General features: G+C 43.9%; 1 protein-coding gene across 1 annotated transcript in view; it reads left to right on the forward strand.

Annotated features, from left to right (window-relative positions):
- The first annotated feature begins 1,829 nt into the window (after nt 1-1,829).
- LMNB1 (lamin B1) overlaps nt 1,830-15,655 on the forward strand; it is a 41,980-nt gene continuing 28,154 nt past the window's right edge. The window contains exon 1 of the mRNA XM_077817391.1: nt 1,830-2,611. Coding sequence (XP_077673517.1) covers nt 2,259-2,611 — 353 coding nt within the window. The 5' untranslated portion in view covers nt 1,830-2,258. The remainder of the gene's footprint in view (nt 2,612-15,655) is intronic.

Here is a 15,655-nt window from a genome sequence, read left to right on the forward strand (position 1 = left end):
GCCCTGTCCCACCAGCGGATTTCCCTGACAGGCCGCATGCCAAAGGTTGGCAATCCCTGGTCTAGATAATACTTAGTACTGCCTTGAGTGCAGGGAACTGGGCTAAAGACCTCTGGAGCTCCCTTCCAGTCTTACAATTCTATTTAAAAGAGAGCTTTCAAATGTCACTGCTAAGAGATAGCTTGTGCTGAAACAGATTGAATGAGTTCATTTTTGTTTGTTTTAAAAAGCAAGATTTATTTCAGTGAGTATACTCACTCGAGTAAAGATAAGTGTTTGCAGGAGCAGGGCTTCGTGCTTTCCTAAATATATATGCACATCCTACAAACTGGAAAAACAAATATTGAATGGTGTCTCTCTTAGATACATATAGCAAAAACCTTTATTTCACAAGAGACAAATTCTGAATGAAAAAAAGAGCTGGAGTACTTCTGGCACCACAGAGACTAACACACTTATTTGAGCATAAGCTTTTGCCAGATACAGCACATTTCATCGGATGCATACAATGGAACATATAGTAAGAAGATATATATACACATACAGAGAACTTGAAAAGGTAGAGTAAGAGGCTAATTAATTAAGATGAGCTCTTATCAGCAGGAGAAAAAAACTTTTGTAGTGATAATCAAGATGGCCCATTTAGGCAGTTGACAAGAAGGTGTGAGGATACTGAACACGGGGAGATAGATTCAATATGTATGAATCTTGGCAGGTCTGCTGGGCTAGTCATAGAAGTGGGGGGTGGGGTGGGACGATGTGTGCGGGGAAGAGGCAGCCTGTGTGGGTCCTGAAGTGATGGGATGTGGCTGTGTGTGAGGGGGATAGTTTGGTGGGTCGTGGGTGGGGTGATGGGTTGTAGCGGTGTGTGCATAGAAGGTTGTGCGGGTTGCAGGGTGAGTGACAGGATGGGGCCCTGTGGATGTGTGGGCGCGCAGAGGAAAGCAGGACGGGGTACGGGAATGTGCAGCAGCCAGGGAGCCAGTGTTGTGGTGCGGTGCAAGGGAGGGCGGTGTTTGCCTGGCAGGGCGCGTGGGGGGCATGGGCAGGGCCGGCTCCAGGCATCAGCGATCCTAGCAGGTGCCCGGGGCGGCAATCTGAAAGGGGCGGCAGGGTTTTTTTCGCTGCGGCGGCAGCTTCCTATCTCCGCAGTCTCGCAGCGGCAACCCCCCAATTGGGCGCGCTGCTTGGGGCGGCAAAAAGCATAGAGCCGGCCTAGGCACGTCTCACTTTTTTTCAGGTTCAAGCAAACCCTCCCCTCCCCTCCCCTCCCCTCTCCCGCGCGGAACGCAGCTGACTCAGACCTGGGTTGGAGGTGTATAAATAGCGGGGAAACTACCCAGTAACGTCATACGCCTCCCACCCAAACCCCTGGAGGCGTGCGGTGGGGGTTGTGTTTGGGTTTGTAACTCGAGGGGAGCGGGACGTGCTGGGATGCAGCTGGATACCCTCACACAGGCCTCCCCCCCTCCCACGTCAGTTTGTACAACGGCCTCTCTCGGGGTGGGGACAAGAGAGGAAACAAAGAGACGGCCAGGCTGCAGCAGCCGAGGCGGCCCCTGCTCTGGTCGGGGGGTGGGGGACCCGAGGGAAGGAGGGGCCGCAAGAGCGAGAGTGCCTCCGATAGCGCGCCCAAGGGCGGGGCGGGGCGACGCGCGCGCCAGTCAGCCATTCGCACGCCTGCTGACAGTTGCAGGCGCTGGCGGCTTTTGAATTTAGTTTCCCGTCCGCGAGAAACAGCAGAGCCCGGCGGGGATCGCTGCCTCATTGGGCAAGGGCGGGTCACGTGGGGGCCGTAGTTGTGGGCGGGAGCTGGGAGAGCCCGGCAAAGCGCGCGCCGGCCATATTGGAGGAGCGCGGAGCCCGCCTGTTTTGTGTTTCATTCTGAGCCCGACCCGAGGGGAAGGAACCGGCGCGCGCGGGCGGGTTCGCTCTTTGCACCTCCAGGCGCCGGTTTTTTCCCTCGGCGCGTTGCTGGGGCTGCTTCTGCCCTTTTATTTTCCCTCCTTTTTTCCCCCTTGTGCCAGCCTCGCTGCGTCTCCGGCTCGCTGATTCTTTGCGCCCCCCCCGCCGCTTTTGTACCGTCCGCTGCTAGCGCTGCAGCTGCCTCTCTCACCCCTCTGAACGGCTTCGGGGCGCTTAGATCAGTGCCCGCCTCGCCTCTCTCGCGTCCCCTCGCACCGTCTCCCGCCCCCCGGCAGCCTCCTGTCCTCGCTGCTCCGCACCCACGGCCCCCGCCGCGTCGCCCGCTCGTCGCCATGGCGGCTTCCACGCCCGTGGGGCAGAGGCCCCGGGGCAGCGCGGCCAGCACCCCGCTCAGCCCGACGCGCATCTCCCGGCTGCAGGAGAAGGAGGAGCTGCAGCACCTCAATGACCGGCTCGCCGTCTACATCGACAAGGTGCGGAGCCTGGAGACCGAGAACAGCGCGCTGCAGCTGCAGGTGACCGAGCGAGAGGAGGTGCGCGGCCGAGAGCTCACCGGTCTCAAGGGGCTCTACGAGGCCGAGCTGGCCGATGCCCGCCGGGCGCTGGACGATACGGCTCGGGAGCGGGCAAAGCTGCAGATCGAGCTGGGCAAGATCCGCACGGAGCACGAGCATCTGCTGGGCAGGTGGGTCACCCCGGCCGCGGGGGGAACGGGCCGGGGATTCCGGGGGCGGCAGAGGGGAGGGCGGGCAGGATGGAGGCCCCGGGCTGGCGCCCTAATGGAGGAGGGGAAGCCCCCTAAGCTGTTGTCGTGCAGTAAATCTCGGGCGGGCAATGTAGCGCGGCCTGAGGTGGGAGAGTTTTAACGGAAATGAATGAATCTGGGCTTCCTCTGTACAATCGTGTAGCAGGGAAGCTTCCCCCCCCCCAATCTCCATTAGTGAGAAGGGAGGCGGGGAGGAGGAGCTCTGTGGAGGGAGTTGCACCATCCTGGAGAGCACTGGCTGCCCCAAGTGTTTCAGTCCCGCCTGGGGACTACAGCATGAGCCCCGCAGATATGCCTCCCCGCAGCACTACGGGCTCTTGTCTTCCTGAAGGGGCCGACCGGTCTCTTCCTAGGTTATTTCTCCATAGTAGTGCTTTACAAAGAAGTGCTCCTGCTGTTGCTATGCTGCCAGGCCCTCCTTGTCTGCACCCTAAATCTTTCTGCTCCCCTATTGGCTTTATTTCTGGCCTACGTTACTGTGGGGTTACTGTCGGTCCCGTCATCAGGAAGCTCGACCCCCCCTTCCCCTCCCCACTGCAGGGGCTTGATCTTCAGCAGACGAACGTTGCATAAAAATGTTGACCTTCCCCTTTGCAAGAGACAAGGGAGCAGGCCTGCTTTGAGGGGATTGTATTCTCTCTTCCCATTCATTCTCGCTAGTTGTGAGTACAGTAGCTTGTCTGCTCCAGCTGCTGCCATGTGCTGTAGCTAGTGACTCTATATGAATGAATGGAGAGGTCCCTGTACTTTCCTGTAGCAGCCCCACATTCCTGACTGGTGATGAGCCTCCAGCTCTCTTGGGGAGGAGGAATGTTGTATGGCATATGAACCTTTCTGGAACAGGGAGGGAAGTGGGTTCAGAGCAGTGCTAAACACAGCCGTTCAGTGCTTGTATAACCTTTCTAGGTACTTGTAGGTACCTAGAAAAGGCTGTAGTGTGTTTCAGAGTACCACAACTGTCTGATTTACTAGTTTGCTTTTACAATGTACATCTGTTAGGTAATGTCCTTAATACAAAGTATCATGAAGTGCTTGAGTCAATCCTAATACATGGTATCAGTAAGTACTATAGTCAGTTCTTTTTTGGAGGAGAAAAGGAGGGTTCCTAGGCTAAGAATTCACTCTGAATTCAGGTGGCAAGGATTGTCATTAGCTAGATGTGTAGTCTGGGGAGGGCTCTGTGTTGAATCAGAAATTTTTAAAAAAGCATATTGCCAATTGTATTTTAGTTGGGAGAGGTGTATAGTTCAAATAGTAAACTTAATGTTAAAATGAAAGTTTTAGAAGAGAAGTGTCTAGGATTCTTCCTTGCTCTTCTGGTTGTAAAACTTAAATTAGTTAGAGCTTTAATCATGTATTTTGGTGATGTAGGATGTATATTTTACTATTAGTGTGATCAAGGAAAATAAATGTCAAATGGGACTTAGAAGTCATGTAGCCTCTAGGTTCAAGATCATTATTTTTTTTTCCAGGGTGCTGATCATTTTCTAAGGGTGATGGATAGTTTTTTTTTTTTAAATAACTTTTGAACATATGGCTTATTAGAAAACAGAAAAATCCACCTATAGAAAAATTTTTAAAATGAGGTGTCGTGGTAAGTGAAGTCCATGATGAAATCTAGTTTAAGGGGATGCTCAAAGACTAAAAATCTTATGCAGCCTTTTCTTTTTCTTATGAATCTCATAGGACAAATCATGCCATGTCCTTCTGTGGATAATTGATTTGTGTAACTTTCTCTTCTGTATAGTTTTGGTCTCTTCAATCCTTCACTTAAGTTTTTGACTCCTACTTATGTATCGTCTGTCTTCTGTTACCTGAAAGAGAGAATCTAATTTAAGTCTAAACATTTTTGCTGTCAGTTGCCTTCCATTTGGTTTGCCTTGAAACTAAGTTAGTTTATGAACTGTTTGAGTGAATATCTCCAGTTGTTTCTGCTGTAGCATGATGGACAAATATTCTTAGTGTCAGCTCATTTTCATTGCAAGGAAGTCTTTCCTGCCAAGTGTGGGCCTCAACCATCCATTTCTGCTCAATTTGGGATTTCACTTAAAAACTACGTTTAGTCTTTGAAAATATTTTCATATGTAAACTGCTGCACTTATGTCTTCGTTTTGACTGCAGACCGCTTCAGAGCCTCTGCTGCTCACAGCTTTGTCAAACAGCAGCAGTGTGTAATTAATAAGACTAGTCAATGTAACTGCTAGTCCTGTGGGCAAGTTGTGAAGTAGTTAAACTGTCAAGATTATTGGCATTCATTGGTTGGCAAACCAAGGAGCTGTACAATGAAGTACTGGTAACTCCTGGGTAGGAGGGCTCAAAAAAAAATTGTATGGTGGAGAGTAGAGCAATGAAGACCTTCACCATTTCTCTGCTGCTGGCAGTCTGAAGGGGCAAAGACAAGCCAAGGAAGCTTTCTTTTCCTGCAGTTCGGTGGGTAAGAGTAAAATATCTCAGAGGCTGAATCAAAAGTTGTAGGGCTCAGGGCCAGAAGCATCTTAGCAGATGCCATAGCTCCTTCCTCATATGCTGGAGATGCCACTGGGACTGAGCTTCTCATCAAAGCATACTTCTGGACTGTGGGGAGATGTGCTCAAGCTGTCCATCCTCTTCCTCATCTTCTTCAGGCCTTAGTCCTCCAGCTAGTTAGGAGCCTACTGAACTTTTCAAGTCCCATGTACTGTATTCACTTAGGAGTTGTGTATACAGCAAGAAAGGTTCTGTTAGTTGTTTATGATCTAAAATCTGTATTTTCTTATGACTGAAGACCTTCTAACAAGTGTATAGTTCCCTAGATCCTTGCTAGATATTTTAAAATCCAGGTATTCTACAGGCATCCGTTCAAGCTCAGATGTATTTCTGTTCCCAAAATCTTAAACTAAAGTAGAGGCTGTGGTTTGGAGAGCACTTTCTGGTGGTCTCTGGAGAGTTGGCTGACCATGTGTTCCTGGCTTCTTTTTAGCTGTTATAGCTGTGGTGCTTTAGTCTAATCCAGGTGGTTGGGCTTCATACGGGGTAATGTGAGGTTCAGTGTCTGTGACGTACAGGAGGTCAGGCTGGGTGTTCTGGTGTTCCCTTCTGGTGGTTAATTCTAATATTAAAAGGGGGCTAAAATAATTTCTTTAAATCGTCTGAATAATAATGAATGGGAGGACTGGTGGTCCCATAAGATCTCAAATTTTGGTTCTCACTGAAAGTTTGACAATTCCTTTAGAAGAGGTCTCCTAGTTATTGAGTACTATATTTTATACACTGGTCCCGAGTGCTCTTACTGGTTGTACGGTACAGGTTTCCTACCTTCTTTGAGCTCTTTTACATGTTGTTACATCCTCTCACCACAGACATCACTTCCTCCTTTAGTCCATACAAAAAGCTGCCACTACACTTTTTTCCTTGCCTCCTTTTTTATTATATAACTGCTCTTTGAATTCTTCTGTTTGGCTTTCCATCTGAGAATTCCATCAAATTCAAGCTTTTTGTCACTTTGAAAGTGCTTTATAAGTCGGCTCTTGCCTGTTTATCCTACCTTGTCAAGCTTAGTTTTATGCCTCCTAGCATCCACCAGTGCTCACAACTTCATCCACCTGTTTTAGATTTTCACACAGTTGCCTATGTGTAGTCCTCTGTGTATGGTATGACCTCCTTGAGCTCATCTACAAGGGCCCTATCCTGTCTACATTTAATATATTCATTGCCCAGTTTGAGTATTCTTTCTTTCTAGGAAGGGTGAGCTGGAATAAAATGAACATGGGATTGCATAAGTGGACTAGCATTTGTTTTCATGACAGGCTGAGTTTTCACTGTGGCAGTTGTCCAGTGGCTAGGCACATCTGCTCTCTCTCTCCTCATGGGAATTAAGTGGTGAAAGCAGCTTTTAAGCAAACACTATAGCTGAATGAAGATACTTGTTAACGTTGTAATGATCAAGAGGAACTAACGTCTTGTGTTTTGATTTTTTTTTACTAAATCTTATCATGCAGTAACAGTAACTTCTTTTGCTTCATATCTTAAACCAGTTTTCCTTCCAGATTCTTTGTTTTAAAGGAAGGAATTTCTGAGCTGGGATTAGACAATGAATAGACTCAATGTGGGTTTGATAGATGGGGCAATAGCTTGAGTGACTAGGCATGTGTTAAGCACAGTACAGCTGCTGTACAGGGCAACTGTTCAGAAGCACCCTGCTGTCTCAAGGCAAGCAAAGTTGAAACAGTTGTCCCAGCATTTCCTGAGGTGTACATGTGGTATGTTAAATGGATTGGAGTGCCTGGTTAGGGAAGTTGTCTTAATATGCTTTAAAAAGAATATTTAAAAAACTGGAAAAATATATTGCAGGCAAATCACAGATTAATTGTTCTCGATCAGCTGTAACAGTGCAAGGAGTTATTCAACCTAGGGTAGAGGGCTACATAGAAAAAAAAATCTGATTTTTAAAGCATTAAGTTCCTACAGCTCAATTTAAGACATTTGGAGCAATGAGTGCTTTGAACAGGCTCTAATTATCACATTTTTAGTCATTACAGTGCTATTTCTACTGCTGTTACTGTTGCATATATTGGAAATAGGGGAAGGCCTTGATTTGATCTTGGTTTTGGGAACTAGGACTTCCCCCTTCCTCACATGAGTGCCTGCCTCGTGTTCCCAAGAATCATGCCAATTCGCTGCTAAAGTTTCCCTGTGGTTTCATGGGGTTCTGAATAGCCGCTGTGAAGCTGACCTGAATCTTGTTAACTTCACACTGTTGCTGTTTGGTCCAATACCTCTGCTGCTTTTCATAGCTTTACCAATCTGAGATGTCAGGATGATAGCAGTCAGTTAACATTTTGCAAGTGTCTTCTGTAAGCACTTAAAACTTAAGCTTTCATTAAAAAAAATTATTCCACAAAAATTTATCGCTTGGCATTACTCTCTAGCAGAAGGTTTCTACTTACTTTTGGTGCATAAACTTCTCAAGTTCTGGGTTTGCATAGACACTTGTAAGATACAGGTATATCCAACACTCGTCTAGCTAGCATCTAAAAATACTTTCAGGCTTGATTATATTTTCCTGTATTTACAGGTACACTCTTCTAAATAATGACTTCTGTAACAGCAAAAAAAGAGAACATAAATTGAAAATTTGATAATGAAAAATCACTCTTCTGTTTGGTTTCAGAGTAGCAGCTGTGTTAGTCTATATTTGCAAAAAGAAAAGGAGTTCTTGTGGCACCTTAGAGACTAACAAATTTATTTGAGCATAAGCTTTTGTGAGCCACAGCTCACGAAAGCTTATGCTCAGATAAATTTGTTAGTCTCTAAGGTGCCACAAGTACTCCTTTTCTTTTTACTCTTCTGTTTGTAATGCAAACTTAAAGAGCATAAGTAGATAAGGAAAAAATATAAACCAAACACACTCAGTTACTACACTAGACACTCCTTTGGGCAGAGGGGATCAATCTATTAATAGTGACTTGCAGAGAGGAATGGAGAAATTTGGCTTGTACTTTCGTGTTTAATATTTTGAGAGGGCCTGAAAGACTTTTTCACAGGCTGGAAGACTATGATTGGACAACTAATGAAATGGTGATTTCACAAGTGCCGGGAGAATTAAAGTTGGACAACTCGGGAGCTATCGGGGGATTTTTAGTCGGACTGTTAACAACAAAAAGTTCTTAATACCTGTTTTCAGTATGATTATCAAAGAACTTCTTTATTCAAAATGTTAAGGATTCAGTACCTTAACCTCTTCAATAGAGTTAGAGCTCGCAATAAACATCCTTGTGATATTGTTTGTTGTGAAACAAAATAGGTACGCGCACACAGTTGTTTTGAAGTCCTTTGCATCCCACTTCTAAGCCCTTTAGGAAAAATTAACTATTCCTCTGAGCACCTTTGATATCCGCAAGCATGAGATCGGGGTGACTGGTGGTATATGCTTCCAATAACCAGAGTGTTTTCTTGTTTGAAGGGTTTCATTCTGAAGGAAAAGAAGAGTGGGGGAAAAAGTGAGGTTCTTTCTGTTTGTTTGAATGTCAATTTGAAAAGTGAGACAACATTCTAAAACTACTGTTAACACCAAGTCTGGATTAAATGTTTATGGGGATATTTTCCTGAGTAAGGAGTGCTGAATAGGCCTCTGAGTAGATAAGGTGGATTCAAGCACTTTTATTTCTGAGTAGTTTAACAGATGAGACACTTCTTAGCCTAGGTCAGCGGGGCCCAACCTTTTTACACAGGAGGGCCACATAAACCTAAGCACAATCTTGTATGGGCCAAACAGATTCTACATATTTTAATAAAATTTAAAGTCACCTGTATTGATTTAGATTTTAAATTCAGCTTATTTTGCATGTATTTAGATAGAAACAACCTATGCACAGTAGCGTGTGTAAACTAAAATAATGTAAACATGATGACAAAATACTAATGAATCCGCTGTTCAATAGTATATTGAAGCAGGCTGCAGGCCCTGTGAGATGCTCTGGTGGGCGGTTGGTGATTTAGGATCTGAGTGATGGCTCATCACTTAATTCTAATATAAGTGGCTAGCTTTGATTTGGTAGTTTGCTCTAATAAAAATATAGGTTGTGTGATGAGAACCAGAGCCAAATTACCATATGGAAAGCTAAAGGAAAAATTTATGGTGAGGAAGGAATTGGTTTACATGTCAAAACAGAAGTAAAGGTGATCCTACAAACACTAATGCTTTTATAAGAGAAACTCTCATCTGATCATTAAGTTTAAATGTAAATGTTTCCCTACTGAAAGTTGGCTTTACTGTCTTACTACTCTAGAAAACAAAATCTGGAAAACTGATACTACGTATCTCTACGTAAACACAGTGACCAGGTTACTTCATTGCCTCAATCTTATTATATAGTTGCAATGGAAAAAGAGCTCAATAAGTGCATCAAAACCATGTGTTAATCATTGTACCAAAGCAGTGAATGTGATTGGTCAAGAGTGGCAGTTCAGAACACTTACTACTACTGACATTATGCCAATGTAGTGTGAGAATGCTGGTGAAATATGGACTGATCCCATCACTTTGCGATCGTAGACCTGTGTAGCTGTGTCTACACCAGCTTTATCCTTAAAATATGCTTTCAGTGCCGTTCCATGGTATGTAGCAAAGTTGGGAGTATTAGTTTAGATAGGGCTTTGGGTGGCAGCTTTAACAAGCATCTCATCTGAACCTGTTTAGAGCTAGACAAGATGGGTTTTAAAACTCTGGTCACTGGTGTTCTTTGCCCCATCTATGCTATTGCTCCTGTTGGTAGAACTACGTTGGTGAGAATTTTTAAGGGATAAAAGACTATTGTAGACAGGCCTTAGTTTTTCCTTAATTTAAATGCTTTACTTGTCTTCATAACAGAGGGATCCAGGCTCTTAAAACAGCAGCAGTTAAACTTCACTTTACTATAGGTCTCTCTTTGTTTAGCAGTTAGTAGGTTACGTTCAGGCAAGCCCCATTGAGGATGCTTGTGAGAGAGACTCTGCCATCTGTCATTATACTTTAAAACATATTTCTCCTCTACCTGAATTTCAGTAATAATTAGGACTGTTGATTAATTGCAGTTAACTCATGCGATTAACTCAAAAAATTAATTGCACTATAAAAATGATAAAAGAAATAGTATTTTTCAGTTCACCTCATACAAGTACCATAGTGCAATCACTTTATCGTGAAAGCACAACTTAAAAATGTAGATTTTTTGTTGTTGTTGTTGCATAACTGCACTCAAAAACAAAGCAATGTGAAACTTCAGAGCTGATGAGTCCACTCAGTCCTACTTTTTGTGCAGCCAATTGCTAACAGAATCAAGTTTGTTTATATTTATGGGAGATAATGCTTCCCGCTTCTTATTTACAAAGTCACCTGAAAGTGATACCAGACGTTCGCATAGCACTTTTTTGTAGCTGGTATTGCATGATATTTACGTGCCAGATATGCTAAACATTCGTATGCGCCTTCATACTTTGGCCACCATTCCAGAGGACATGCTTCCATGCTGATGACGCTCATTTAAAAAAATGAGTTAGTTAAATTTGTGACTGAACTCTTTGGGAGAGAATTGTATGTCTCCTGTTCTGTTTTTTACCCGCATTCTGCCATATATTTCATGTTATAGCAGTCTCAGATGACCCAGCATGTTGTTGGTTTTAAGAACGCTTTCACTGCAGATTTGACAAAACGCAAAGAAGATATCAATGTGAGATTTCTAAAGATCGCTACAGCACTCAACCCAAGATTTAAGAATCTGAAGTGCCTTCCAAAATCTGTGAGGGACAAGGTGTGGAGCATGCTTTCGGAAGTCTTAAAAGAGCAACATTCCGATGCGGAAACTACATAGCCTGAACCACCAAAAAAGAAAATCAACTTTCTGCTGGTGGCATCTGACTCAGATGATGAAAATGAATATGTGCTGGGTCTGCACTGCTTTGGCTGGTTACCAAGCAGAACCCATCATCGGCATGGACACATGTCCTCTGGAATGGTGGTTGAAGCATCAAGGGATATATGAATGTTTAGCCCATCTGACATGTAAATATCTTGCAACGCTGGCTACAACAGTGCCATGCGAATGCCTGTTCTCATTTTCAGGTGACATTGTAAACAAGAAACTGGTAGCATTATCTCCTGCAAATGTAAACCAACTTGTTTGTCTAAGCAATTGGCTGTAGGACTGAGTGGACTTGTAGGCTCTAAAGTTTTACATTGTTTTATTTATGAATGCAGTTATTTGTACATAACTCTGCATTTGTAAGTTCAACTTTCATGCTAAAGAGATTGCACTACAGTACTTAAAAGAAATAGTATTTTTCAATTCACTTACTTTTATAGTGTAAATATTTATAATAAAAATATAAAGGAAGCACTGTACGCTTTGTCCTGTTATTGAAATCAATATATTTTTGAAAATGTGGAATTCATGGCAGTTTAGTGCCTTTTTATTTGAGACGGAATTAGACACTTGAAAGTCAAAGTACATGAAGGAGCACAGTTTTGAGCTAATCTATGAGCATATTAGTAAACAGGTATTTACTTAACTATGTACTCTCCCTCTTTATGGAGGAAAAACTAGATAAAGTTGACAAACAAGAAGAGCTTTTGCTGTTAAATAAGAACTATAAACATGCATACTGTGTATTGTCTTGTTATATATAGTAGTTTTTCTTGTGCCTGCAAAACTCAAACAGTTTTACTGATCTTGTTGAAACAAACTCTCAGGTTCATTTAGAGCTGTGGTGAATGACACATTTTTAAGGGTTACAAAGATTTCCAGTGGAATGGCTCTTTTGCTGTATGTTGTGGTATCACTCTAGCAGAGCGACCAGAAAGTCTGTAGCTTTTTCTTTTTAAAATATAGGGATTAGCTATCCAAATACAAATTTGACTATGTAATTAGACTACTTTTTAAAATTAATTCTATACTTTTTTCCCTTCTGATTTTAAACTGGTTAAATTTCGCTAAAATTTAGCCAATCTTATTAGAAATGTGAATTCTTAAAATGACTCTTCTGAATATGAGATACACACATGGATTGATACTATCAGTAGTATCAGTTGAAAAATAAATACGGGTATTTTGCAACTGAAGTTTGGGTTCTGGTCATGTTGTTGTCCTGTGGCTGAATCTATATTACACATTTTTCTTTCCACTGTTACCAGCAGTGGTGGCAACAGTGGGAGCTCTAATTTAAACCATCTGCCTGTATTTTACCATCATTTGTGTATTCTGAACAAAAGGTGTATCAGCACATATGGATTTGCATTGAAATAATTAAAGTTGTGAGTTATAGCTGGTAATAATATGGTTCCAGTTACTGTGTACACAGGCCCTAACTCTGCTCGAAGCATGTTTAAATATATGGTTAAAATGCTGTGGCAGACTACAAAATTTACCCCCCACTGTTGGATCTGTGTAGTAATAGCAAAAATGGACAACTGTTTATTTTAAAAAAATAGAGTGTAGTGAGAGTCTGAAATCTCTGCATATGGGTTATATTAGTATTAGGCTGATAATAAACTGCAATGATTCACTCTGTAAATACCTAAGATAGCTCAGATCAAAGTTCTAGTTGTACAAATAGTGACTTTGATTGCTAAGTTTCTTAAATTAAAGCCTGCCATCTTGTGGTTGTAGTAAAAATTGTCTGAAAATGTGTTTTTTGAGCTTGCTCTGTGATTGGCACAAATCTTTTAGCCATTTGGTGGCAGCAAACTGGGCTACAACTGAATATGTTCTCTCGTTGGTGCCAATCATCTTTCTTTTATTCCTGCAAGAATATTTGTGTGTGCTTACTAGTAAATCTAATTCCTGTATTCTTGCTGCTGACAAATACTGCTAATTGTGATCTTCAAAAGTTTTTAAATTGGATATAGCCTTTTTATACTCTATAAAGAACAGGTCTTCTAGGCTTTTGTACTTTAAAAGAGGAGACTAAGGGGGGATCTGATAGAGGTATATAAAATCATGAGTGGTGTGGAGAAAGTGAATAAGGAAAAGTTATTTACTTGTTCCCATAATATAAGAACTAGGGACCACCAAATGAAATTAATGGGCGGCAGGTTTAAAACAAATAAAAGGAAGTTCACACAGCGTACAGTCAACCTGTGGAACTCCTTGCCTGAGGAGGTTGTGAAGGCTAGGACTATAACAGGGTTTAAAATGAACTAGATAAATTCATGAAGGTTAAGTCCATTAACGGCTATTAGCCAGGATGGGTAAGGAATGGTGTTCCTAGCCTCTGTTTGTCAGAAGGTGGAGATAGATGGCAGGAGAGAGATCACTTGATCATTGCCTGTTGGGTTCGCTCCCTCTGGGGCACCTGGCATTGGCCACTGTCGGTAGACCGGATACTGGGCTGGATGGACCTTTGGTCTGACCCAGTATGGAGGTTCTTCTGGAAAAGTAATTCAGGAATGTCAAGTGTGTGCTTCTGGTTTTGCTGGGAAACTTTTTTTTTTTGCTTTTGGGAGCTCAAACATCTTAATTAAAAGGAATAGGAGTTGTTGTGAATCTTCAGCACAGATGTCCTTTGTTCAAGACATGAAAAATAGTCATCCTTTTTGAAAGCGTAACTAAAATTACTTACCTCTCTTAGGCCTGGGCTACACTGTGGGGTTTCAAACTAAGATACGCAACTTCAGCTACGCTATTCACGGCATTGAGTCAACCATGGCGGCTCCCCCGTCGACTCTGCTTACTCCTCCGGCCAAGGTGGAGTACAAGCATTGATTCGGGGATCAATTTATCGTGTCTAGACAAGATGTGATAAATCTATCCCCGATAGATCGATCACTACCCGCTAGTGAAGACATAGCCTTAGAGAGACAAGGTGGATGAAGCAATATCTTTTATTGCAGCAGTTCTCAACCGGGTCTGTGGCCCTGTGGGGCTCTGCGAGCCCTTTCAAGGGGTCAGTGGGGCCCCACAGCTGAAGCCCTGATCCTCAGCCCCCCCCCCACTGGGCTGAAGCCCTGAACCCTTGGGCAGAGTTGGGGACATGGAAGGCATTGCCCCCTCTCCCCCCCTCCCCCGCCGAACTGTAGTGCAAGAGCACAGCAGTCCTGGAGGCAGCTCCACACCTCCCGCCACCCCACAACTTCTCTTCCCGCCTACTGGCCAGGTTGGAGGCAGGAAGCCGGAGCCAGGCAGTGCAGGGCAGCTGCTGCTCTGGCTGGTCCTATAGAGCAGGCAGTGTCAGCATTCCCTCCTCTCCTGCTGGTGCCCCAGGTTGAAGCTGCTCCTCTACTGCCAGCCCCCTTTGCTCCCACGGAGGCAGCTGGTAAGAGCCCCCTAGGTGGGGAGACCTGGCCCTGTAGCTGGCAGACCCCTCTGGGGACAGGGACTGTAGGAGAGTCCTGCCAGAACACATCCCTTAATACCCCTCTCCCTACACCCTGAGCTACCCCTGACTGCACACAGCCCCTAGTCCTGTGTCCGCTACCCCCCTCCGTGCATCCTAAGCTGTTTTTCAAACTTTTTGAGCTAAGCTCCCCACGTTTGAGTTATAATTTTTGGTCACATGCCCCCCACCACCACCCACACCCAACCCAGACGGGCTGGGTGGCCTGCTGAGGTGAGTTGGGGGGTGGAGGTGGCACTCCTTCCTTGGACTCTACCATGTGGAGGTGACTCAAGCCCCCCTGGCCCCTGCCCCCCTCCCTCAAAATAGAAGTCAAACTCCACCTATGTCCAAGACTCCTGTCCTGAGGCTCTCCCACTGGGTCCTAGAGTTTTTATAGAATGTTAAGGGGGACCTCAGAGAGAAAAAGGTTGATAACCCCTGTTTCATTGGACCACCTTCTGTTGGTGAGAGAGATAAGCTTTCGAGTGTCTCCCCCATCTTGTGTCTCTAATATCTTGGAACCACATGGCTACAGCAACATTGCATTTCCTCTCTGTCTATCTTTCAGTCTCTTGTGATGTCATTTTATGAGTTCTGTGTTCACTGTTTAGAAATTCAGGTCTTGTCCACTCTGAAAGACTAATGTAAAACAAAACCAAATCAAAAGCCTCCCCAACATTTTTTTTTTTTTTTTTTTTGGAAGTCTGAATATCTTTTCTGACAGTAACACTCAATTTTTATTATAGCAGTTTAAACCTGCCTTCTGTGTGAGGCTATTCTAGCCAGTGGTGTGTTACTTGATTCCCTCTTCTCTTGGGCACCCGTGGGACAAAGGTGATGTGCTACTTAGCTGTTTTTTAAAAAAAGCTTCTACTGAATGCAGCAGACAGTGAAATTTAAAGGGAGTCGATTTAAATCACACTTATCTGAAACACTTAAGTACTTTAAGAGTAATCTGCGGCAATACTTGTAACTGAAAGATTAAACATAAACTGAAAGAATCTTTTTACTTTGTTTATATGACAGAAGATTGTATGATTTTTTTATGTGGTCATTCCCCTGAAGCAGAGTTGGAATATTGTTTATGTACTAGCATCTACCGGACAAAACTGTCTTCATTACTGTTTCAGAAAG

This window comes from Eretmochelys imbricata, chromosome 5 (genome assembly GCF_965152235.1).
Source record: "Eretmochelys imbricata isolate rEreImb1 chromosome 5, rEreImb1.hap1, whole genome shotgun sequence".
In the NCBI taxonomy this organism is placed as follows: domain Eukaryota; kingdom Metazoa; phylum Chordata; order Testudines; family Cheloniidae; genus Eretmochelys; species Eretmochelys imbricata.